The sequence below is a fragment of the Aplysia californica genome, unplaced genomic scaffold (genome assembly GCF_000002075.1).
Source record: "Aplysia californica isolate F4 #8 unplaced genomic scaffold, AplCal3.0 scaffold00767, whole genome shotgun sequence".
Classification (NCBI taxonomy): Eukaryota; Metazoa; Mollusca; class Gastropoda; order Aplysiida; family Aplysiidae; genus Aplysia; species Aplysia californica.
In genome coordinates, this window is record NW_004798037.1 from 210650 (window position 1) to 234334 (window position 23685).

A 23685-nucleotide genomic window follows, 5' to 3' on the forward strand; every position below is an offset into this window, starting at 1 on the left:
AATCAAAAACCAAACACGAGCTATCATCCGCAACATGAGAGCACACACATCACCGCTTCTTCTTCTGTTTTTTCAGGCTCTTGGCAATCTGCGCCTCTTCCTTGTACTTGCTGTACATGTAGTAGCAGAGGTAGCCGATGACGAGGGGTGGGCCCAGCACCTTGACCAGGCTCAGGACGTCCTCTACCTGGTAGGGGCTGCTGCTAGAGTTCTTGGTGATGCTCACCAGGGTCGTCTCAAACAGCAGCGTGGCCTGGGCTGAATCAAAGAAGATGGGACAGGACGGGCAAACAAATGGGGTCAGATGAGATATTATATATATCATGTAAGTAAGTCTTAAAATTTTATTTAAAAAAAAAAAGTTTTAGTAAGAGTTTTACGGCACTTGCAACACTATGAGGTCACTTAAGTGCCGAAGATTAGAGGTGTTACAAGAAGAGAGTAACAAACACAAAAAAGAAGGAGGAGAGATAAAGAGGATAGATGTTTGAAAGGAAAGAAGGAGCAAACCACACCAGAGCACCCGCCAACCACCCACAAACAGGGGTGAGATGAGATATATATATACATATATATATATATATATATAATATATATGTAAGTCTTTGAAAGGAACAGTGACATTTCTCTCTTTCACTACCACGGGGTTTTCCTCACCGTGACCGGGCGGGCCCTATCTGTGACCTACTTTCTGATTCTGCCTACCCTCAGACAAATTAAAATATTTTGAATTCAATTTTCAATATCAGCCACATGTATTATTACACCAAAAAAAAGGGGAAATAATGACCTAACATGATGCTAAAAAAAATCATTCTTCCACTTGAGATTTCAGTTTTGATTTATTATAAAAGTAGGTAGGCCTATGGTGTTGAAGCAGGAAGTGGTGAGCCGTAAAACACAGCTAGTTGTCCAGTGTTGGGAGTAGCATGAGCCACCGTGAAACACGGCGCGCGGTAGTGAAAGAGTTAAGGGACATGTTTACAGACTTGCAACTCTATGAAATCTAAAAATCAGGATCGCAAGGGGAGGGGAAAAAATCGGGATCTGGGGAAAAAATCAGGACCAACAATATATATCTAGGTGACGAAGATTAGAGGGTGTTACAAGAGAGTAACAAACACAAAAATGAAGGGGGAAAGATCAGGATAATAGGCGTTTGATAGGAAAGAAGGAGCAACCTAAAGTCTTTGTAACAGAAAACGTAGCATGGCAAGGCACGTGATGTTGACCGTAGAATATGCACTAAATCTATACAATAAATGCTATTCATTTAACTGTTTTTTAATTTGTCAGAAAACCTTTTGTTTCCAGAATCATAGCTGCTACATGGAAACAATGGGTGGCATTCTGCCAAAATCTTACGTGGTATAGCGGGAGGGTATCCGGATTCACCGTAGGCGAGGTGTGGGGGAATCACAAGGCGTCGTTTCTCACTGGTGGAGAGACAGAGAAGACAGCTTTTATGAGAGATAGAGAATGAAAGATAAGAGAAGACAGTACAGCTTTTATGAGAGATAGAGAATGAGAGATCATAAGAGCAGACAGTACAGCTTTTATGAGAGATAGAGATAGAGAGATCAGAGAAGACAGCCTTTATGAGACATAGAGAACACAGCTTTTATGGGAGATTCAGAAACTAACACACAGGCTCAGAAATATCATTATATATGGATTTTGTTGGGTAAACAAGAGTGATAAAAGAGACCTCTTACCTTTTGTAACTAAAAAGAGAAAATAGCTCAGGCTTTATAAAAGATATTTATGCATGACAAAAGTTTTAAAAATATATAAACTGCTCACAAAATTCAGTAGAAAACAGTAAAATTCTTACACAACATCATAATACAAGTGAATACAAATTACTTGCTCCACCTTTGCAATTACCAACATTAAGTTTGGGAGGGTGATTAACTGATTAACTTAAAACAACCATTTAGTTAAAGTCACAAGAAAACGTGAGGATGGGGTTTATTGTGGTAAAAACAAAAAACAAACCGTAACCAAAACTCACCCAACACACATTCCAACGAGACCTTGCTCCCATCCTGTCGAAACACCACGGTAATGCCAGATTATTATACAAAAAAGAAAGAGCACATAATTCCTTTCTTGAGACATAGATATAAAGAATGGTAACTCACCCGTGCTTATAACCCAAGCGACAAAATTTATAAAGCCATGACTTTTTCGCAAAAAAAGTTGTCCTAAGGTCAGAGAGGATCTGTCAGGTCAAGCCTTCTAAGAGGAGGAAGATATAAGAGACTGACAAATTTAGACAATATCAATCTAATTTTGTCAACTAAATCAGCTAGTGGCGTCGGTGGCCTAGGTTCTCGGACTCGCAACCGCAAGGTCGTGGGTTCGAATCCCGTCATGGGCCCATGTTGTGTCCTTGGGAAAGGCACCTTACATGAAGTTTCCTCACTTCACCCAGGTGGGAATGGGTACCCAGCTATAAACAGTGAAAGATCTTGTCAGTTTGTGTTTGAGCGCATAATCAGCTGCTTGCACTGTATGCTTCCTGGGTAGCTGAGAATGTTTCTGAGTGTTCTTCTATGGTCCGCTAGGGTAATAATATAGGGTTTACGTAAAACGTATAGAGCTTGCTGTTGAGCAGGGTTATGCACTGTACAAATGCTATTTATTATTATTATTATTAAATTCAATCTCATTATTCAGCAATAAAAACAGCAAGCTCATGACATGACCGACCCACAATCATTAGTAAAAAAAATTGCATAAATTTCTTCAGTCTAACCTCATTCAAAGTTGTTCACCAACTAATATATGATATATAAAGTTCAATAAATGTGTTCGTTAAACAGATTATTTCAGTATGTGTAGTTTTGGGTGTTTTGTTTCAACGTTTCTGTGTTTCAGTTTCTGTAAATGATGGTCAACCACCAAGTTTATCCATAAAATACAAAGGATAAATAGTGGGGTCTGAGAGGCCCCCTTACAGGCTTCTAGGGAAATCGGACCATCCAGAAGACTAGGGTTAATACACATCACGACAGAATATCTAATGGCACCAAATTGCAGTGACATTCAAACGACAGACAACGTCTTGTGACAAGAGCAAGAAGGAGGTAACCAAAACTAGACCACCACCATCTGATTGTTGGAGTAAAGAGACATTTATATATTGAATTTTTTGATAGCACTAGTTTTGCCATCAAATCTGTGTGTAAGAGAATTTATCCTACAACAAAGATGTTACAACTACAAACAGACATCACTCACAATCTGCCAAAGATCTCACAATTTGACACTATCACGAAAATGCAGCCTTACATAATATATATATATATATATATATATATATATATATATATATATATATATATATATATATATATATATATATATATATAAAAATATATATATGCACACAAAAAAAGTTTCAAAGTTATATCATCAACCCTTCATCAACTCATCACATGACATATCACACATCATTTACTATGGCTAAATAAGCCATCCAAAAGACAAGCAAGTTTTAGTAAAGGTAAGTGTTTTACAGCACTTGCAACACAATAAGGTCATATAATAAGTGCCGAAGATCAGAGGTGTTACAAGAGAGTAACAAACACAAAAAAGAAGGAGGGCAGATAATGAGGAAAGAAACGAAAGAACAAGCAAACCACACCAGGGCACCTGCCAACAACCCACCAAAGACGAGCAAGATTTTTAAGCCACCACAATGTCATCAGAGAGCAGACTCACCATCGATAACTTGCTTTCTTCCAAGAGTGAAAGCTATTGGGTCACGGTTCCGCTTAATGGAAGAGTCAAAGACTTTTCCATTTTCCAAATAACCCTGGGAAAGAGAACAGTTCTAACATAAAACATGTGTAAGTGTTTCATAGTAAAACAAATTCTCCAATGCTTGTAGTCTGGACATGCGATTTTTTTTTTCCTCATAGGCCTACCAAAGGGAAAAAGTGCACCTAAACAATATAGACACTTGGTGCTCTTTCAATAAATCATTAAGAAAATGTCATCATCATCATCCGGTGCCTTGCCGACTGGCGTGGGCGATCATGGACCTCCACTTCCATCTGTCTTTCGAAGCAGCAATGGTGTCTGTTGTTCTTGCTGCTCCCAGCCATGTTGTCATCTTGTCCAGTATCTTTTCCCTCTGTCTGCCTCTACCTCTCTTTCCATCAAACTTTCCTGTTGTTACAATGTTCTCTAATGCTTCTTTCCGCTAATGTCAGACGCTCTAAAAAAAACCTATGACATAAACAAATCAATGAAAATCAACCCACATTCACAAGAGTCTACAGGACTATTGGTTGATAGAATACAGTGGCCATGGCAACACTGGACAGGTAGTCATCTAAAAAGTACCATCATTCAGAAAAAAATGTACAAATAGGAGAGTGGAAAGTGGCTGCTTATTCTTATACACACATGTTGTTGCCGTTGTAGCTCCAACTCTGTGTGTGTGTGTTGGTTTGTGAAAGTGAGAGAGAGAGAGAGAGAGAGAGAGACAGAGAGAGAGAGAGAGAGAGAGAGAGAGAGAGAGAGAGAGAGAGAGAGAGAGAGAGAGAGAGAGAGACATGGACAGAGAGAGAAAGAGAGAGAGAGAGACATGGAGAGAGGGAGAGAGAAAGAGAGAGAGAGAGACATGGAGAGAGGGAGAGAGAGAGAGAGAGAGAGAGAGAGAGAGAGAGAGAGAGAGAGAAAGAGAGAGAGAGAGACACAGGTGCGAAAATGAAATGACAATAGTTTGTAATTACTCACCGTGTAATGGACTGCCACAGTGTCTCCCATTGCTGACTTCTCTGAACATTCCTCCGGTTCATACTTGAAACAACAGAAAAGGAAAAAAGATTTTTTTAAATGATCTGCAAAACCTTGAAACCACTGGTTCTCCTTGGTAGATACCCAACAACACACTCATTTGCACACACACATTTATTTAAATTTTGCAAAAATAAATTAAAACGTTTACAACCTAGTATCTTCTCTTGCATCGTGCTACTGTACACAAAAATTTTTCATGGTATTTCCTAATGGTCATGCATTGTCATATATATACAGTCGAAACTTGAAACTGACAACAGAATTTCCCTGCTCACCCTCTTGATAAATTCCTCTATAATTACCTCTCTATAAAACGGAAACCTGCCTAATGAGGAAATGAAACAAAAAATTGCTTTCTCTCGGAGCGGTGCAGGTGGTCAGGGTGGAGTGGGTGTGAAATCTCTCACCAGTGAGTGTGAAAGTGCTCGAGCAGCACTGAAGCTTTTCTGGGTAGCCGGTGGTGTGAAATTAATATGCCACGCCCCCCCCCCCCCCCTATACAATAATACATGACGCCGGATAATAGCCCTCAATCTATTGACCGGAACGACGCCAGAGAATAGCCACTTTCACTTGCAAAAAGTTAAGGAATGGGGTACAAAGCACTAGATTTCTAAATGTGATTATTGTGATGTGTGCACTTCACATTTCCCTCTATTATTTAAGGCAAAAGCATCACTTAGAATTTAGGCGAGATCAATATCTAGCACTAGATCTAGATCTAGCAATTCAAAACTCTAGCACATTTCTTGTAATAATAACATAGATAGGGCTAAGTGGTGTTTTAACAGAGACTAGACAGACTAGACTAGAGCAAGTTGGAAAAGCGAGGCTGGAATTTGGAAAGCAAGTCGAGCCTGGAGCACTGATCACACGGATCACTTTAACTCAATATCTATCTGCATCATAATGCATCATTGTAATCAAGTATGTTACTTCAGGCACAGTCACCGCTAGTTAACGCCCAGTCGTCTGTCTATTGTGTTCATGATCCAGAAGGAAGTTGAAGTGCAGGCCTAGCCAAAGGCCAAAAACACGGCCATGTCAGCCTTCTGAGTGAGCAAAGAATCGAAGTTGATGGTCTTACCTCTGTTTTGATTTGGAGGTCTTTGCTGCTTGCAGCAATGCCGTGCAAGGAAAACAGAAAATACAGGAAGAAAGCATGGTTAACTATCCCCGACCAACTCATGGTCACCAAGTTCATTGTCTCTGTGATTGCAATTCCAAAGCCCAAAAAGCATTCATCAACGTAGCACTGCACCGACACTGTGCACAACTGTGCACCAACATCCAGCTGGCAAAGGTGAATGGGCTGTCTCAAGATACTTCAAAGGGGTCACAGGCCTCCAACAATGTAAACACCTGGAGATTTTTGGGGGTCATATTTTATGTGCACCACTTCTGGAGACATTCATCTATTTGTTTTGATGAGATTGATTTACATTAACATATCAAAATTCAATTATTTAACTTAAATACTCATCGTCATATAAATTATTAGAAATTAGAAGCTGATCGGGAAGAATGGGCGGGGGTTCCTTCAATAACAAGGGAACATTCGTGGACATCCTATTTCGCTGTTTACTTTTCTCTTGTACTGGCCTAGCCTATCGTCGAACTCCACCTATGACTGAGGAAACACACCCACGAACAACTTCCGTTTACTTGTTGTAAAAGGGGCCTAGTTTGTTTTGGTCTGACAAAGCTATTTTCAACTTTATCAACGTGTTCTTTAGTCTTCCCTGAAGTAAAGGGTCTTCTGAAATGACTTGTTCTGGTCTCGATAAAGCTAAGGTTTGTTTTTAAAAGAATTAGATTAGATCTTATTTAAATCTCCAGCATCAACATTGGAGACCTTTGGAGATCGACGCCATCGACGTATTATTGTCGTATCGTATCACACTGCCACTGGCTTTTTTTTAGCCTCATAATAATAATTTGATTTGCAAAGCCGCGCCGGCGTGACTGATCGAAGACGAATCAAGCCGGAAAGTAGGCTAATACATGGTGCCCATTACGGATGGGATCGTTGGGTTGGGCTGATCACCCTACTCGGTGGCCTCAGAACCAAACGTGTGTTGGCTTTCAGTTTTTAGGTTGGAATTCGTTTTAGGTTAGGCGACCGAGTTGGGCGATTGGCCCGATGCAGCCATAGATTTAGATCTAATGGGCACCCTGTATTCATACGACACGAGGTGTCCACTACGCCAGACTACGGAACAGCGGGTTGGGCAGATCACCCGACTCGGGTTGCCTGAAAACAAACGTGCCCGACTCGCAGACTCTTTCTAAACCAGTTTGTTTTCAGGTGGCTGAGTTGGGCGATCAGCTCGACCTGCCAATCCCATCCGTAATGGGCACCCCGTATTTAAGCCTACTTTCGGGCTTGATTCGTCTTCGGTCAGTCATGCCAGAGCGGCTTTGCGAATCAAATCATTAAAGTAGATCTGCACTCTGGTGGTTGAATTTTAGTTTTGGCTTAGCCGCAGTAAATCAAGGGGGACCATTTTTAGATTTAAAAAATACGAGTTATCTTTTTTGTCTTTCTTTTTTTTTTGGGGGGGGGGGGGGGGGGGGGTCAAGACCGGATTATAATCCTGACAACTTAAAAGATGAAAACTAAATAGGCCTATGTTGTAAGACCTGGATATTTAAAAAACTTGCATAAATTTAGCTGAGTCATTCACTAGAACATATCTAATATATATATATATATATATATATATTATATATATATATATATAATTATATATATAAATAAATGATTAGAAGGTCTATTTAAAGAATACTTTTCTACACTTATTAAATTTTGTTTTGTGATTATTTAATTAGTGGGGGTGGGGGCTTAGATTAGCTTAATGAGGCAGCTAGAATAGTCATGGGAAGAAGAAAGTAAAGCTGTACCTTCTCTCCTTATTTTTGTTTCTTTTTCTTTTTCATTTATAAATGGCATTGGTGGCCAAGTGGTTTGGCTCATGGACTCTCATCCGTAAGGTCATTGGCTCAATCCCATCAGGGGGCTGACGTGTTGTATCCTTAGAGAAATGGTACTTTACATTAATTTTCATTTCACTCATGCGGGAATAGGTTCCCGGCTATAAACAGCAAAAGATCTTGTCAGGTTGTTAGTTTTTGAGTGCTTTTAATCAGTGCACTGTATGTTTCCCGGGAAGCCGAGAGTGTTTCTTAGTGTCTGCTGAGGTAATAAAATACAGTTTATAAAGCACATATTATATTTGCTGTTGAATGATTCGTTCATTCATAAGAAGAGGGGCTTACTATAACAACAGGGGAATGGATATTGATGGCTTGTCTCGAGTATCAGGGGCCTAATACTAATCATATAATTTATGGCATTATGTTGTGTGATGAGAGATTTGCTTGATCACCTTTTTAGAAAAGATGTTTTTTTTAAGCAAAATATAATGGGCATGGTTGTGTTGGACAGGTTGTTGTTTTGGGACCCTCACTCTACTCGGAAGAAAGACGTAATTTCTCTCTTTGTTGGCATACACAATACATACTTTGAACTTTTCCCAATTAAGTTTTACGAGTAACAAAAGAGTCACACCTTCAACACACACACATGTCTTACTGCACAAGGGGATTCCCTGTTTGAAGTGATCATCATCATCATCAAGTGCTATACCTGCGACAGACATTAGCAATCATGGTTCTCCTTTCATTCCTTTGTTCGGATGCTCTTAAAAAAATTACATTTTGTTGGTCTTTCCCTTTCACCCATCTGTTTAGGCTGTCCAAGTAGATTGCTCTGGGTCTACCTCTGCCTCTTTTGCCTTCAGTTTTTCCAGTGAGAGCAAGATGTTCAAGGCCTTTATGTCTATTCAGGTGTCCTAGAAACTGCATTTGCCTTTTCTTGATTGTTTTTATTGGCGAGCATCCCACGTGGGCTTCAAGTACTACCTCATTTGATTTCTTTTCCTTCCAAGATATTCTCCGCAGTTTCCTAAGAAACTCAATTTCTGAGATTTCTTTCTAAGATATTCTTAGCAGTCTCCTAAGAAACCACCTGTTGCTTGTATTTTATTTTCTGTGTCTTTAGTGATTGTCCAGCATTCACAGCCATAGAAAGGATGTTTGAAATGATACCTTGGAAAAAAGAAAAAATGCACAAATGACACTTTTTTAAAGTGAGAGATTTCATAAGGCACTAAATGTCATCATTTGTATTATCTCGTACTGACAATTGCAACTCATTACCCTTATAAACATACCACAGAATTGTTGGATTAAATGCAAAAAAACCCTCCTGAACCAAGCTGCGAGAGTTGTTCTCAAAAGGTCTATCAGAGAACACACAACGCCGTTGCTTTTACAGCTACATTGAATATCATTGGTTCCCTGTTAAAGACCGTGCTTATTACTAAGTTGCAGTAATGTGCCTTAAGTGTTTAACCTATCTGTAACCCTACACACAGACAGACAGACAGATGTACAATCACATCTACAGACAGACACACACACACACACACACACTCACACACACACACACACACACACACGCACACACACACGCACACACACACGCACAGACAGACAGACAGTAGACAGACCACAGATAAGCAATCTAAAAACAAATGAGCAAACAGACAGACACACACATGCAGATCTGCAAACAGACAGACAGACAAACAAACAGACAAAGAGATATACAGATAGACAGAGAGATACAGACCGAGACTTACTTGATTTCTGTAGTCTTTGTCCACAAGTGTGGACTGTGCTCCCTGCTAGAGGTGTGCAGTCCTCATTGATTTCCTTTTATTGTAATCAGTCATGAAAGCGTCAAGATGTGCCCCAAAATTAGACTGGCTTACATCTATGATGATGGATCTGTAACAGCTGGCCTTGTAATTTATTTGTCCACAGATATGGATGCTGAATGTGAGGCCCTTTTGTTACGCCCAATTCGGAAAAATCCAACGTATTTTTGTTTAGTCTACCCTACTCGTTTCGCGTACTGTCTCATAACAACTGTCATCATGAATAATTCCTGTGAATATTCAAGCTACCCTTCGAAAGCTTCAAGTGTGTTTGCATAGATCTGAGAGAGAGAGAGAGAGAGAGAGACAGACAGACAGAGAGAGAAAGAGACAGTGAGCTGAGTGTGACTGTTTATCACCTGACTAGAAAGAATATTGCTCTACTTGGTTTGATACAGTACGAGAGCAGTCGTTGGATTTGACTCGAGCAATCTGTGTCCTGTGTCTACTGCGGAGGGAAGAATTCTTTTCTGACTTATTGTGGTTTCAGTAATTAGAAGTCCAACTCATCTTTCGGTAATTGTAATATAATGTAATTTTATGGGTGTTTAACTCACTATTCGGTGCAGTTTAGATCATTAAGGAGGTTTGCTGCTCCAACTCTGCCGGCCAAACCACGTCTGCTGGTGGGACATTTCAGTGACCCGTGTACAGCACTTTTTAACACTTTGCGGTCACTTGGCGGAATGTGACGCGACGGTGAAAATTATCCGCTCCGGTCACCTGGTGCCGAGAAGTCCATTGCAGTCACTCTCCTGGCTCGGTGACCAGATGGGGTATTTTGTACTGCTGGTCGTGTGACTGCAAAGTGTTAAGGACCCCCGAGCGAGAATTGCGTTCCTACGTGCTGTCCACATCGCTGACCACTTATGACACCACAGTGCCCAGAAGAGAGAGAGAGAGAACTCTGCCTGCCAGTGCCAACATACACAACCTCAGTGCTTTCTTGTCATATGTCCATTTTTTTAAACAATGAAATTGGGATATCGTCTTAGGCTCACTCTTTGTTATGAAATGTTTTCACTGTTATTAAAATGGAGATACGACAAGAAAGCACTGGGGTCGCCATAAACTGAGAGGGGTACACTGCCCCAGCAGAAAGACAGAGATACTCAATATAATAAAAGTCTTCCCCACATGAGAATCGAGCTCACACATTTTCTGTTCACAGTGTTGATGCACCTAACTGCCACACCACACAGACACTGGCCTCTCTCGATAAAAATTTCAAGATTTTAGTTTATATCATATAACATAGGATGCAACTCATTTTTATGCATGTGTATCAGGACATAAATGTGTAGCTAGTACATTTTTTTAGCATGTGACATTTTGCTTTGAAAATGAATTCTAATATTTATTTTTTAACTTCTCTTGAATCTACCATGAGAAAGAACAGATATCATGTGCGAAAAAATTTTTTTACCTTACAGAATTTTCAGAACACCTATTTGTTGAAAAAAGAAATTTGCAGACATGGATGATAGTACACGTTTAAGATCTACTGCCAAAGAGGGCTCCTCGCAGGAGAACGATCCAACATCTCAGATGTCGTCGGAATCTTTGCCCACCCAGTCAGACACAAAGACTTATAACGACATGTCCTTCTCCAACAACGAGGACAGCAAGAAGGAGTCGGCGGAGGTGTCTCAAGCGGCGACTGTTCGTATAGCCGGCTACTCTTTTAACAAGATTGTTCTTGTGGCCCATGTGAATATATTTCTGTACTCGACCTGCTTCTGGATTCAGAATGCTGTCTTCCCGGTGAGTAGTAGTAATAATAATAAGAAGAAGAATAGATAGCATTTGTGAGGCGTGCTAACAAAATTAGTTATTTCTCGTAATCCACAATTAATGGAGATATTGGCCAAAAAATTGACACTAGGGTCAAATTTAGAGATTTTCTTAATTGATGCCTTATTATTAAAGTATAATGTGACTTTTATTATTTCATACTTGTAAATTGTAAAAACTTCACCTATAAGCATGATGTTTCTATTTCCATAGGGCTCGAATCCGAGAAGTAACTCATTTTATCAGCACGCTTCACATTTGTATAGAGTGCAAATTCCCACTCAACAGCAAGTTGTATGAGCTTTATAATCTCATTACCCCAGCAGATCTGATAGCATTCTGAAACAATCTTATCTTCTTGGAAAAGCATACAGTGCAAGCTGCCATTTTTATAGGGTGCTAAAACACTAACATACTGTAAAGGTTTTGTTTGTACTGCTATATGTGAGGCATCGTAGTGAAATCAGGCACTCGTCAAAATAATGAAATGGAAAAAACTGGGATTTTTCTGTCTGTTTGGCAATTTTTATCGAATTTTTGTTTTTTGACTCAACACCTTAAAGATCCATTTAACCTCTTCACTGCTGTATTGACATACTGGTTAATATTCTCCAAAACTGGTTCTCTTCCTATGATTTGTTTACCAGTTTACAGGGTAGTACAAGGAGGTGTAATTACGACTGTGAAGTTCTGTTTTATTTCTTTAAAGGGGAAAAATACTATGGCCTTGTCTCTCTCGCATGAACTTTTTATCTTGCCTGTACAAAGTTGGTGGATACGTCTCAGCAACGAAGGGGTTATGAACACATCCCAGTAGCGGGATAATTTTAACACTTTGCGATCCCTTGGTGCTATAATGCGCTGATGAAAATTATCTGTTCCGGTCACGTGGCGCAGGCCTGAGAAGTCCGTTGCAGTCGCTCTCCTGGCTGGGTGACCAGATGGTGTATTTTGTACTGCTGGCTGTGTGACTACAAAGTGTTAAGAAGTAAAGATTGTGTTGTATTCAGTTTTGGTTGAATTTGTTAAAACTTTAATACTCCTTGACCACGTCAATTGATTTTCTTCACATTGAATAACTTGACGTCCCCTGGGTTGATTTTCATTGGTAAAAAGTTCTGTTAATGATGACTTAGTTAGGTGCAAAGTAGGCTACTTTGAGTTTTCCCCCTCTTTAAATGGCTCCCTTTTTTTAGACACTGTACTTTTGCTTGTCTGATGTGGTTTGATGAATGTTTATGCAATCTTTTTCCGTGACATGTTAATCTGGTATCAGTATAATCAATGACTTTAATTTTTTTTAAACTTGACTCAAGATTGACTCACGAAAATTCAACATAAGGAGATATGGAATGTTGAAAATACTGGAAGTCTAATTTGTATAGAGATGACCGAGTTATTACCCTTTAATTGGACCCTTTTTTTTAGGACACCCCGTACAAATGAATGTTTTGTCAACTTTATGCGTAGCCAAACTTTTTTCATTTCATCATTTCATCATCATCATTGCTTTTCTCAACCTGCGCCAGGTTATAGACCACGGACAAACACTTTCCACCTTTCTCTATCCTGGGCTAACCTCTTGATATTATTCCATGTCTTCCCTCTTTTCTGTACATCAATTTCTGTGATTCTTCTCCAGGTTCCAAGTGGTCTTCCCCTTGATCTTTTACCCTGTGGACTCCAATTCAATTTCGTTTCAGTATCTGTCTAAACGTCTGGGAGCAGACCCCGTGATTTTCGGCTACCTCCAGACGACATTCGCTGTGGTCCAGTTGGCGGGCAGTCCACTGTTTGGCCGTTTTGGCGATCTGTTTGGAAGTCGCGTGGCCATGATCCTGGCCTACCTTTCAGCGGCCAGTTCGTACTTCCTGCTCTATCTGTCATCCAACATGACTCTTCTGTTTATATCGAGGTTGCCATCAGTATTCATGCACGCTATGCAAGGTATTGGCGATTGATTAATCATATGGCTTTTTAGTTTTGTCAGCTTACGGCAGTGTAGATTTTAACTTTTTTTTTTCTTCTTTGAATGTTTACCTGATACAGAAGAGATTTATATATGAGTGTTTTTTATTTAAGACATCTTGCGCATTTTCTGTTCATTCAGGCCTATCCTCCAAAAGCTTTTAGCATTATTTTTTAAAATTATAGTTGTAGAATGAAAGTAGTCTGTGTGTGTGTGTGTGTGTGTGTGTGTGTGTGTGTGTGTGTGTGTGTGTGTGTGTGCACAAGTATATATTGCATGAGAAGAAAGGAAGTAGTAAGAAAGGTTTTGAAAATGGGTATTCCAATGTGTAGGGCATTGAGCTACTTTTTTTGGAAATGCGCTATATAAATGTTATATAATTATTTATATATGTAGGTGTTAGTTTATTCATCATTCATTTTGTTATTCATTTTCTATTTATTCGTTGGTTGTGTGGTGGTCATTTGGCAGGTGGTCAGATGATCGTCACCGACGTCTGCAATCCCAAAGAAAGAGCGGCAGCCCTGGGAAAGCTTGGCCTGTCCTATGGCATAGGGATGGTGGTGGGGCCCATCGCCGGTGGGCTGGTGTCCAAGTTTTTTAGGTAAGTTCTGGAAAATGAAAGCTTTTCTTCCTCCGCAGTAATTTGTTTAAACGTTTATTTATTCAGAATTTGTAGAAGTTATAGAAAAACAGAAGCTTTCCTTTTGTCATTTTATCTATATATATTATATTGTGAAAGTTTGTCACTTTGTTTGCGTAAAACTTCCGAACCACTCAACTTTCGAATTTGAAACAATTAACGGCGGTTCAAAATCATTTAAAAGGTGCACAGTTATTTTAAGGGGTCTGAAGTCACTGTAGTTTAATTTTCAGTTTTTCATTAGTTTCATTTAGATCTAATCTTGGGAAAGTCTGTCTTCTAAGACGCTATTGTAAACAAGTGAGGCTTCCGTTCACAAACCGTGTGCACTGATTCCACAATGACTTGACGGTCGATTCTTTTGAGTCCGTTCATTGAACGGGTGTCCAGCTAATTTGATGGAACTTCATTCAGGGTAGGTTCTGTGGAAGCTACAACACTGGCAAATAAAAATTTTGGGCAAAGTTAGACAGTTTGTCTTAATAGAGTGCTGAATCCACAATTATGGAGCAAAAAGTGGTTGGTTTCACTGCACCTGAATGTTTGGATATGCGTGTGATTCAACAATGTTTGTTTGTTTCCCTACATGAACAGCCTGGAGACAGGGGCGCTGTTGGCGTGTTTTGGCTCTCTGCTCAGCGTTCTCCTCATCGTCACTTTCGTACCCGCTCAAGTGAAGAAAGTGCAGAAGCCAGGTTTGTTTGTTTTTTTGTGTTAGTAGAATTTTTGGGACTTAAATGAGGTAAAGCAAAAAATTAAAAATTCGATAAACATTTTTGAATTGGGGGGGAAAATTACAATTAAAGCCTGTTTCTCAGATTTCTGTATTTTGACGAACACATGATTTCACCATGCTGCCTCATAAATGGTCACTTTTAAGGACAAGCGGGCTAACCCGGATGTGGAGGGTTTCCAAAAGTCTTGACATACACCAAAAGTGGGCATTGCCCTTTGTATAGGAGAAGTTTGGTTTCATTTCTGTTTATATTTGTTTGGACATAGAGAAAACTCTCCGTGTCTTTTAAAGAAGCTGAACAAGGGTCCAAAAGCTCTTCCTTCGATTTTCTAAAAGCAACATTTTTTCAGGATAGCCCCCTTGTGCTTAAAAGTGACCAAATGTGTAGTTGGAGGGTCTCGTGGTCTAGAGGTTTAGGTGTTTGCCTCTCATTTAAAGGTCCCGGGTTCGAATCCGGGTAGCGACGGAAACGTTTTCTTCTCTAAAATTGTCTCCTTTCACCTCCTTTCTTGCTCTCTAGCAATGTTTTGTCATTTGCTTTCGTCTCCACTTTCTGCCCCCACCCCCTCACCTCCTTTGCCCCCTCCTCTGGACTCCTGACTCTTTCTGCAGCCTTTCGACTGCTACTCCTTGGCTCCTTCTTACTGCTGTCTTTCAGCCACACCCCTGATCTTCTACACCTAGACTTCTCGGACAAGGGCTAAAAATCTCGGAGGTCCCATTTGCAAGTTGTGCACATTAAAGACCCCTTGGTGGACCAAAATCTATAAGAGTAGACTTTGGCCGCCACCCGTGCAAAATTCAAAATTTCCTACCGACTGAAAATGTTTAATGTATCCCGTGCGCTCATATGACCTTATGCAGTTGCGAGCGCCGCAAAACACTGGCTACAAAAAAAAAATTGTTAATGTGTGGTTGAACTTCTTTGATCCTTCCTTTGGACTATCCTCAGGTGCAGGTGAAACTGTGTTCAGCCTCAACAAGATTGGCCAGCTGTTGGCCGCCCCTGGGGCCCTTTTCCTCATGGTGATCAAGCTGGGCACAGGTAAATGAAGCGTGTTTTAGGGGTGGCTTTGGGGAAAACTGCTTTCGAGAGCGAATGAGAAGGTGAAAACTGCTTTTTCGAGGGCGAAGAAGAGAAGAAGATGAAAATTGCTTTCGAGAGCGAATAAGAAGGTGAAAATTGCTTTTGAGAGCGAATAAGGGGAAAATTGCTTTTTTGAGAGTGAAGAAGAAGGTGAAAATTGCTTTTGAGAGCCAATAAGAAGGGGAAATAGAGCGAATTGCTTTTAAGTGGGAATAGGAAGGTGCAAATTGCTTTTAAGTGGGAATAGGAAGGTGCAAATTGCAAATCGGTTGTTTTCTGTTCCTGTAACATATTGTTGAGCAGAATTTGCACTATACAAATGCAATCTATTATTAGTATTATCTTTTGATAAAGATAATTACTATGTGGAGTTGCAGGAACACCTGTCGGAAGTCGCAAGTTTTGCTTTAGCTTCATTGGATTCAGGTGGCTAAATGAAATCCTTTCTCTCTTTTCCCATCTTCCTAAAATTTCGTTATTCTGTTTACTCAAACAAACATTTTTTTTAAACAAATTTATTTTATTTGATTATTGTTTTAAAAAATGTAAAATATATAAATATATATTTTTTAATTTTTAATTTTTATAATAAAAAAATCCCCCCGAAAAATACTAAAACACCCATATTTTGTTTTTCATGTTTCCCTCAGGTATACCCATCGGAATTTTCCAGAGTATGTTTACTATCATCACTTTGGAAATCTTCAAACTGCCTCCAGAACAAAACAGTGCCCTCATGTCTTATGTTGGAGTCATGGGCATGGTAACTTTTTGTGTTTGGTGGTTTTTGTTGTTTTTTAGTCATCAACTTTATTACCTGGCTCAAAGAATAATGGACTTATACTGCCGTAAGCTGACAAAATGCCTTTTTTTCTTCACAGCAGTTTTGAGAAAAAGATTTGGGTTTTTTAAAGTCAAGATAACCATTTAAAAATAAGAGTGATTCCGTAGTTTCAATTCTAATTTATTAAAAAACTAGTCACAGTTCCTCTTTGATTTGTCACACAAGTAGGGTAACTGATCAGGCTTTCGATTTAGCAGTCAATGCTGACACACTGCTACTGGTCACCATGTTACAGTGTCATGATTTTTGTGAGGGTCTTTTGATTTTTTTAAATTTTATTTTATTTTTAAAAAAAAAATTCAGATTGTTGTTTCTTGCTGAAGGACCATGCTAGTGACCAGAATTGCCCATTGAAATACTTTGTCACTGAAATTGCTTGGCCTGTGTATTTGTGTGTGTGTATGTGAGTATGTAATATACATGTGTGTGTGTGTGAGTATATATCATACATATGTGTGCTTGTGTGTGCGAGTATGTAATATTCATGTGTGTGTGTGTTTGTGAACATAACATATTTACATATGTGTGTGTGTATGTGTGTGAGTTTGAAGACTTCATACGAACTTTTGAAGTTCTAAAATGCATCATAATCAGGAAGTTTTAAGCATCGGCAATTAAATCATTATTGGCTGTTTTGCTGTTCTAGCATCATTTTACTTTGGCGGGTGCTCTGGTGTGGTTTGCTCCTTCTTTCCTTTCCAACATCTTTCGTCCTGATCTCTCCTCCTGTTTTTTATGTTTGTTACTCTTTTGTAACACTTCTAATCTTAGGCACTTATATGACCTTATTGTGTTGCAAGTGCCGTAAAACTCTTACTAAAACTTAAAATTCTTTTTATTCTCATCAGATTGTTCAAGGTGTTGGTGTAAGTTACGCCGCTAAAGCTTTCTCTGAGCACACTTTGCTGATGGGGTCTGCTGGGATCCTGGCTATTTCCTACCTCTTGCTGGTCAGTATTCTTGTTGTAGTCTTCTACTGTAGTCAGTTTTAACTCTGTATTTCAGATTGTTTGGAGGTAGTCTTATACAGGTGGCCGTTAGAGCAGGTTTGACTGTATAATATGTTTTTTCTTTTTCTTTTTTTCAAGGCGTATGCGTCCAGCATCTTCCAGATGTGTATTATCTTTGTGCCCCTCATCACCGGTCTCACCTTCCAGAACATTGTGACCACGAGTGCCTTAACCCACACTGTCCCAGACTCTGACACAGGTAAGGTCCTAGTCCTTGCAGTTTTGTTAATTTTTTTTTTTTCTGATAAGTGTTTAATGGCGCTTGCAATTGCATAAGGTCATATGAACGCGCAGGACACATTAAACATATTCAATTGGTAGGAAATTGGAATTTTGCTCGGGTAGCGATCGAAGCCAACTCTTATCGATTTTAGACCACCAAGGGATCTTTAACGTGTACAACTTGCACATGGGACCTCCAAGATTTTTCGCCCTTGTCCGAGAAGGCTAGGTGTAGATCTCTCCTATCAGAAGATCAGGGGTGTGGCTGAAAGACTGCTGTAAGAAGGAGCTGAGGACTAGCAGTAGAAAGGCAGCAGAAAGAGTCAGGAGCCCAGAGGATGGGGCAAAGGAGGTGAGAGCGTGGGGGCAGAAAGTGGAGACGAAAGCAGATGACAGAATATTGCTAGAGAGCAGGAAAGGAGGTGAAAGAAGATAATTTTAGAGAAGAAAATTTTTCGGTCGCTACCCAGATTCGAACCCGGGATCTGTGAATGAGAGGTGAACACCTTAACCTCTGGGTCACGAGAGCCCCCCCCTTGCAGTTTGTGGGAAGTGGGATGAAGTTACTTCTCCGTATATGTCATGACGCGGTGGAATCAGGTGCTCTTCAACTTTTAGGCATGTGGAGTTATTGGTTTCGTTTGAAAGCTTATTCGTTTGCCTAGCTTTTGATGAAAAAAAAATACCCTTCTGTCTTGAATAAAAGCCAAGATATTTGTGATTGAAGTAGGTAAGGTCACCTAGTTTCAGTTGTGAAATTATCGAGAAAATGGCCGTTTATGTTAAAGAGTCCTTGAAAGCACAAAAATGACATCCGTGCCTTTAATCAAATTTTTTTTAAAAGCATAATTCCCATGGAAATATGGGTTTGTATGGACATAAAAGAGGTTGAGCCAAAAAGCAAAAATTCGATAAAAATTGGCTGACTGGTGGAAAAATGCCTGTTTCTTCAATTTGGTTATTTTGACAAGCGCCTGATTTCACCATGATGCCTCACATATTATGACAGTAATGTTCTTTGTCTATATATATATGTAAGACTTCGTGGTGAAATCAGGTGCTCGTCGAAATAATGAAATCGAAGATATTGACATTTTTCCTCCAGTTTGACAATTTAAAAAAAATTTGTTTTTTGGCACCACATCTTTTACGTTCATTTAAAAACATATTTCTGTGTGGATTTTATGGAAAAACGTTGACTAAATGCACAAAAAATGCAAATTTGCAGTTTCCAAGGACTCTTAAGCTATGGAAGTCACCAAACTTTAGTGGCCATTTTCTCGCTAATTTTGCTTCTGAAACCAGGCAACCCCACCGTCGTCAATAGCAAATATCTCTACTTTTATTCAAGAATTTAAGACAGAGGTAGGCTCAGAGCATCTTACTTACAGAACAGAAACAGATGGGTAACGGAGAAAGATCAGGGTAACGTAGCTTTTTTAAGAGTGTTCGAGCAGAGGAATGAATGAAGGACCATGATTGCCGATGTCTGCCACAAATCTGGTACTGGATGATGATGATGTACATCAATTTACTCTGTTTCATCGGACCTTGGCCTTTGACAGTATTTCATCAACGATATGTGTCACGACATTGTAGAATCAGGCGCTTGTCAATTTTTGTGATGTGGAGTTTTTGGTAACATCTTAAAGCTTGTTCTTGCTTTTAATGAAAAAAATGCCCATCTGTCTTGAGCAGAAGTGGAGATATTTGTGATTGAAGGAGGTGAGGTCGCCTGGTTTCAGTGGTGAAATTAGCGAGAAAATGGCCGCTACAGTTTTGTAACTCCAATAGCTAAAGAGTCCTTGAAAACTGAAAAATTACATATTGTGTGCCTTTAATCAATGTTTTTCAATATAATTCACATGGAAATGTGTTTTTATTTGGACATAAAAGAGTTGAACAAAAAAACAAAAATTTGATTAAAATTGCGAAACTGGTGGGAAAACGCCTGTTTCTCCAATTTTGTTATTTTGACGAGCGCTTGATATCACCACGATGCCTCACATATAGTTGAAAAATTTTTAATTGATTTCTTTTTTTCTTTTTTTGTTGTTGCTGTTCCTCAGGAGCGATGCTGGGCCTGAGCATGGCGGTGAACTCTTTGATACGTTCCATCTCGCCCACGGCGGGGGGCTACATGCTGGAAAACCTAGGCTTTGAGTCGTTTGGCTGGCTGGGCTTTTTCCTGAGTGCTGCTGTGACGGTGGTACTCTTCTTGAGGCAACAGAGGAGCGAGTGACGGAAGCTGACGTGTCACCAATATATATATATATTTATATATATATTTAATAATAAAATTAAATTATTATTAATTTTATTGTTATATTTAATGCTACTGTAGGAGGGTGTGTTGTGCATTGCAAAAGAAGAAATGGGATGCAACTTTGATCTGGGATCTTTTCTTTCAGCTTTTTGGTCTGATTTTGACTTTTTTTAAAACTTGTAGTAAAGAATTTGTTATGATTACAAATAAAATTCATGGTGTAACCAAAGGGGAATAAAGGAAATTTTTCCAGCATTCCGATAAAGGTATGTGTGTGTATATGGGAAGTTTCTGGCTATCTACAGCATTACATCTGATGAGGTATTCAATTGGGACGCTGTGTAACGTGGTTTTGTCGTAGGGTTATTCCACGGTAACTAACGGGACGTTTGGACTATACTTTCTCACAATGATAACAGTGTAATTCAGAATCTATTAATTTATATATCGACTTTAAATGATCAGATCATTCGAAAGACATATTAAGAATCGTATTAAATGAATGCAGTCGTTTAGAACAAAAAAGTACTTTATGCTAATTCTGTGACGTATTTAGTTTCGGTAACTGAGGGGACAGAAAACAATAGCCCCATTCGTCCAGTCAGTACAGAAAGTCCAGGAGAAGTGAATGACTCTCTGCTGTGGCTCTCAATCTGTGTATGTTGCGAACTGCAAAAGTTTTGAAAGTTGAATGTCTTCTTATGGCACATGGGCTGCTTATTGTGACTATGGACAAGTTTTGAGAGAATTTATACTTTTATAATCATGGCCGTATTATCCTGTATTTTGTTCCTACCAGGCAATATACTTCATTTGTGATAGCGCTGTGATTTTAGTACAATAATACAGAAGATACTGTTTTTGAAAATGCTTTTAATTAATAAAAGAACCAGTATGAAACATTTTTATTGGTAGAAACATTTTTATTTGGAAAAATTAATGATTTATATAATTTCATAATTATAATTATAATTTGTATGTTGTGTGTGTTCACTCAGTGCAGAACAGGTTGTTTAGAACTATCCTTTCTCTGCTGTAAGGAAGGCTGCTTTCAACACAGCTGAGACTGAGAGGTGAGCTTTTAACTCTCTGCCACCTTATCTCGTGGATTGGCGACGTTTACCACCTCCCAGTTTCTTTAGATTTTCCCCAAAATATGATGGCAAAGTGTTAAAGTTGGTTGGCCCAAAAGAAAATACCAAATTTTTTAACTTTGTTAAAATGATCCTTTAGATTTTGTTGATTATGTGATGATATGCTGTTGCTTGTTTTTGTAATTGACATTTTTTAAAAATATGTGAGTGACAGAAGTGTTCACCTATCAGTTTTATTTCTGGTCATAAAATATTTGGCAAATTATATTTTTAATGCATATTTCTGTGATCTGTATTATTCATATATTCAGTTTGTTTATATGTATTCAGTTTCTCAGGGGAGAAACGTAGAGGGTGTACTGCTCTGTGAACTTCTGTGAAATAATTTTTTTTACCAAGATCACATTCATAATAATCATGTCTTTCTATTGATCACATTCTTTGTTTATTGAGCAAGTTCAGTCTGAGTCTGATGTGTGACCTCTGTGTCTGAGGCAAAGTGATTGCAGGCGCTTTTGCTGTGACATGCAGAAGGCTTGAGTTTGATTCCCACTTAGGGAGATTTCTTTTTATTGAGAATATCCTTCTGTCTGAAGTATCTTTAGGCCTTTCCCAAAAAGGGGGGGGGGGATATTAACATGTTCTTATGCACAATAGAATGGTAAATGGGCTGATTCATCAATGTCATGCTCATACTGTGCCGGAACAACATAGGGCGAGCTGCTGCTTTTTCTTTCCTCATCCTTACTATTGTCATTCTCCTCTACTTCTTTTGTATGTTTGTCACACTATTGTGACCCACTATTTCTGGAGTGCCTTGATAGTCGAAGTAAACTTCGTGCTGTTGAGGCCAGAGAGGTGAGCAGAGTAAGCCTGATTCCCCATTTGGACTTCTCTGTTGACATCCATCCCTTGGCGCTCATATGGCCGTATGCAGTTGCGAGCGCCGTAAAAACCTTACTAAGACTAAACTAAACTCCTTCTTTCTGTCTGTCTGTTGGCATGTGGCTGTTCCCAGGGTTTTATGCACCCTGCTTAATTTAGCCAAATTTGATCATTTTTTGCATAATTTTTGATTATTTTCCTTTATTATTCTTTGCTAAAATTAACAGAATTGCATAATTTCACATTTTGGGCTCAGTTTGCATAAATTCAGAATTTTTCGTGCTTAAAACAACGGGGACAGATATGGTATCCCTCTCAGCCCGGGTCGGCCCTCACAGACAGGGTCATCTGAACATCCCACCTCCTAAATGATCTAAATGATGTCATATATGACCCTATTGTGTTGCAAGTGCCGTAAAACACTTACTAAAACTAACTAAATGATGTCATTCGGGGCACGGGCATACAACATTAGAACTTTCAATTAAGTAGCTTGATGTAATGTTGGTGAGCCTGATGGAATGTTAACTACTGTCTCAGTCTGTGGTGGACTACTCTGTCCTTGCTTTTCAGGGTTGTGTGGGCTCAATCCTAGTTGATGGAAATATTCAATTAAGTATCATCTTTAAACGGGAGTTGAACTCGCATTCTTGGCTTAAAAGACAACAAAATTCCTGCCCTCTTTGCCACAGACCTCTGGTTCAACGTTCAGTTACTTAACTTTGAAGTGTGTGAGGGTTGTGGGAAACTTCCAGGAATATTCCTTGGAACCTTGGTTGGGTGCCTGGTGAAACGTGCATTTATTTTGAAAATGCAATCAATCATTGATGATAGCAATATTATTTGGAAGTGCATTGACATAGATATGTACATTAAAAGCAATATGTGCTATTGCACTGATCTCAGTATGTGGTAATGCACTGAGAAAAGAATATGTAGGCGGTAGTGCACTGATAGCAGTACGTGATAGTGCACTAAGAAAAGAATATGCGGTAGTGCACCAATTGCAATATATAGTAGTGCACAGATAGCAATATGTGGTAGTGCACTGATAACAGTATATACTATATAGTAGTAGTGCACCGATAGCAATATATGTTAGTGCCCAGAGAGAGAAGTATGGATTAAGGCTCTGATAATTGATAATAGTTACGTATTTGTGCACTGAGATAGCAATATGTTTCAGTGCACTGACTGATAGCAATACATGTATATAGTAGTAGTGCTCTGATAGCAAATATATAGCAGTAGTGCACCGATAGCAATATGTGATACTGCTAGCAATACTTTTTCAGTGTAACTGAAGCCATGAAGGATTGTAATTTTTTGTCTCAGCATTCTTCTTGTTGTTTATGTTCTTTGATTTTGTTATGGTTTTTTTTTTGGGGGGGGGGGGGTTAACTTTTTTAAAAGAATCTGCATTCTATACCTGTGACTCTTGGTGTAAATGTGTTACGTAATCAATATTAATTGTTTAACACTTTCCCTACCGTGACCTGCACGGCTCGCGAACATGGCCTCGCTGGACAGAGAGTC

At 39.2% G+C, this 23685-nt stretch overlaps 2 protein-coding genes across 2 annotated transcripts; one reads left to right on the top strand and one right to left on the bottom strand.

Moving 5' to 3' along the window:
- Positions 1–6: 6 nt before the first annotated feature.
- LOC101846537 (FK506-binding protein 2) lies at positions 7–6249 on the bottom strand. The gene is made up of 6 exons (XM_005109329.3): positions 5903–6249; positions 4753–4815; positions 3730–3823; positions 2015–2048; positions 1366–1436; positions 7–258 (listed from the first exon to the last, which is right to left on the bottom strand). Exons 1-6 carry the CDS (start codon positions 6017–6019, stop codon positions 50–52), a joined length of 588 nt encoding a protein of 195 aa, XP_005109386.1. The 5' UTR covers positions 6020–6249; the 3' UTR covers positions 7–49.
- Positions 6250–6474: 225 nt separating this feature from the next.
- LOC101846772 (solute carrier family 22 member 18) lies at positions 6475–21699 on the top strand. The gene is made up of 10 exons (XM_005109330.3): positions 6475–6609; positions 11033–11363; positions 13097–13340; positions 13834–13966; positions 14600–14700; positions 15694–15786; positions 16479–16591; positions 17521–17622; positions 17761–17881; positions 19974–21699. The coding sequence occupies exons 2-10, from the start codon at positions 11076–11078 to the stop codon at positions 20144–20146; spliced, it is 1368 nt and encodes a 455-aa protein (XP_005109387.1). The 5' UTR covers positions 6475–6609; positions 11033–11075; the 3' UTR covers positions 20147–21699.
- The last annotated feature ends 1986 nt before the right edge of the window (positions 21700–23685 follow it).

Bases quoted from the DNA above. Each gene is read 5' to 3' on its own strand.
- LOC101846537 (XM_005109329.3), bottom strand. From the start codon at position 6,019: ATGAACTTGGTGACCATGAGTTGGTCGGGGATAGTTAACCATGCTTTC. The intron at 1,437-2,014 runs GTGAGTTTTGGT...TCTCTCCACCAG, and splicing joins CTCGTTGGAATGTGTGTTGG to TGAGAAACGACGCCTTGTGA. The intron at 259-1,365 runs GTAAGATTTTGG...TCTTTGATTCAG, and splicing joins ATACCCTCCCGCTATACCAC to CCCAGGCCACGCTGCTGTTT.
- LOC101846772 (XM_005109330.3), top strand. From the start codon at position 11,076: ATGGATGATAGTACACGTTTAAGATCTACTGCCAAAGAGGGCTCCTCG. The intron at 15,787-16,478 runs GTAAATGAAGCG...TGTTTCCCTCAG, and splicing joins GGTGATCAAGCTGGGCACAG to GTATACCCATCGGAATTTTC. The intron at 17,882-19,973 runs GTAAGGTCCTAG...GCTGTTCCTCAG, and splicing joins TGTCCCAGACTCTGACACAG to GAGCGATGCTGGGCCTGAGC.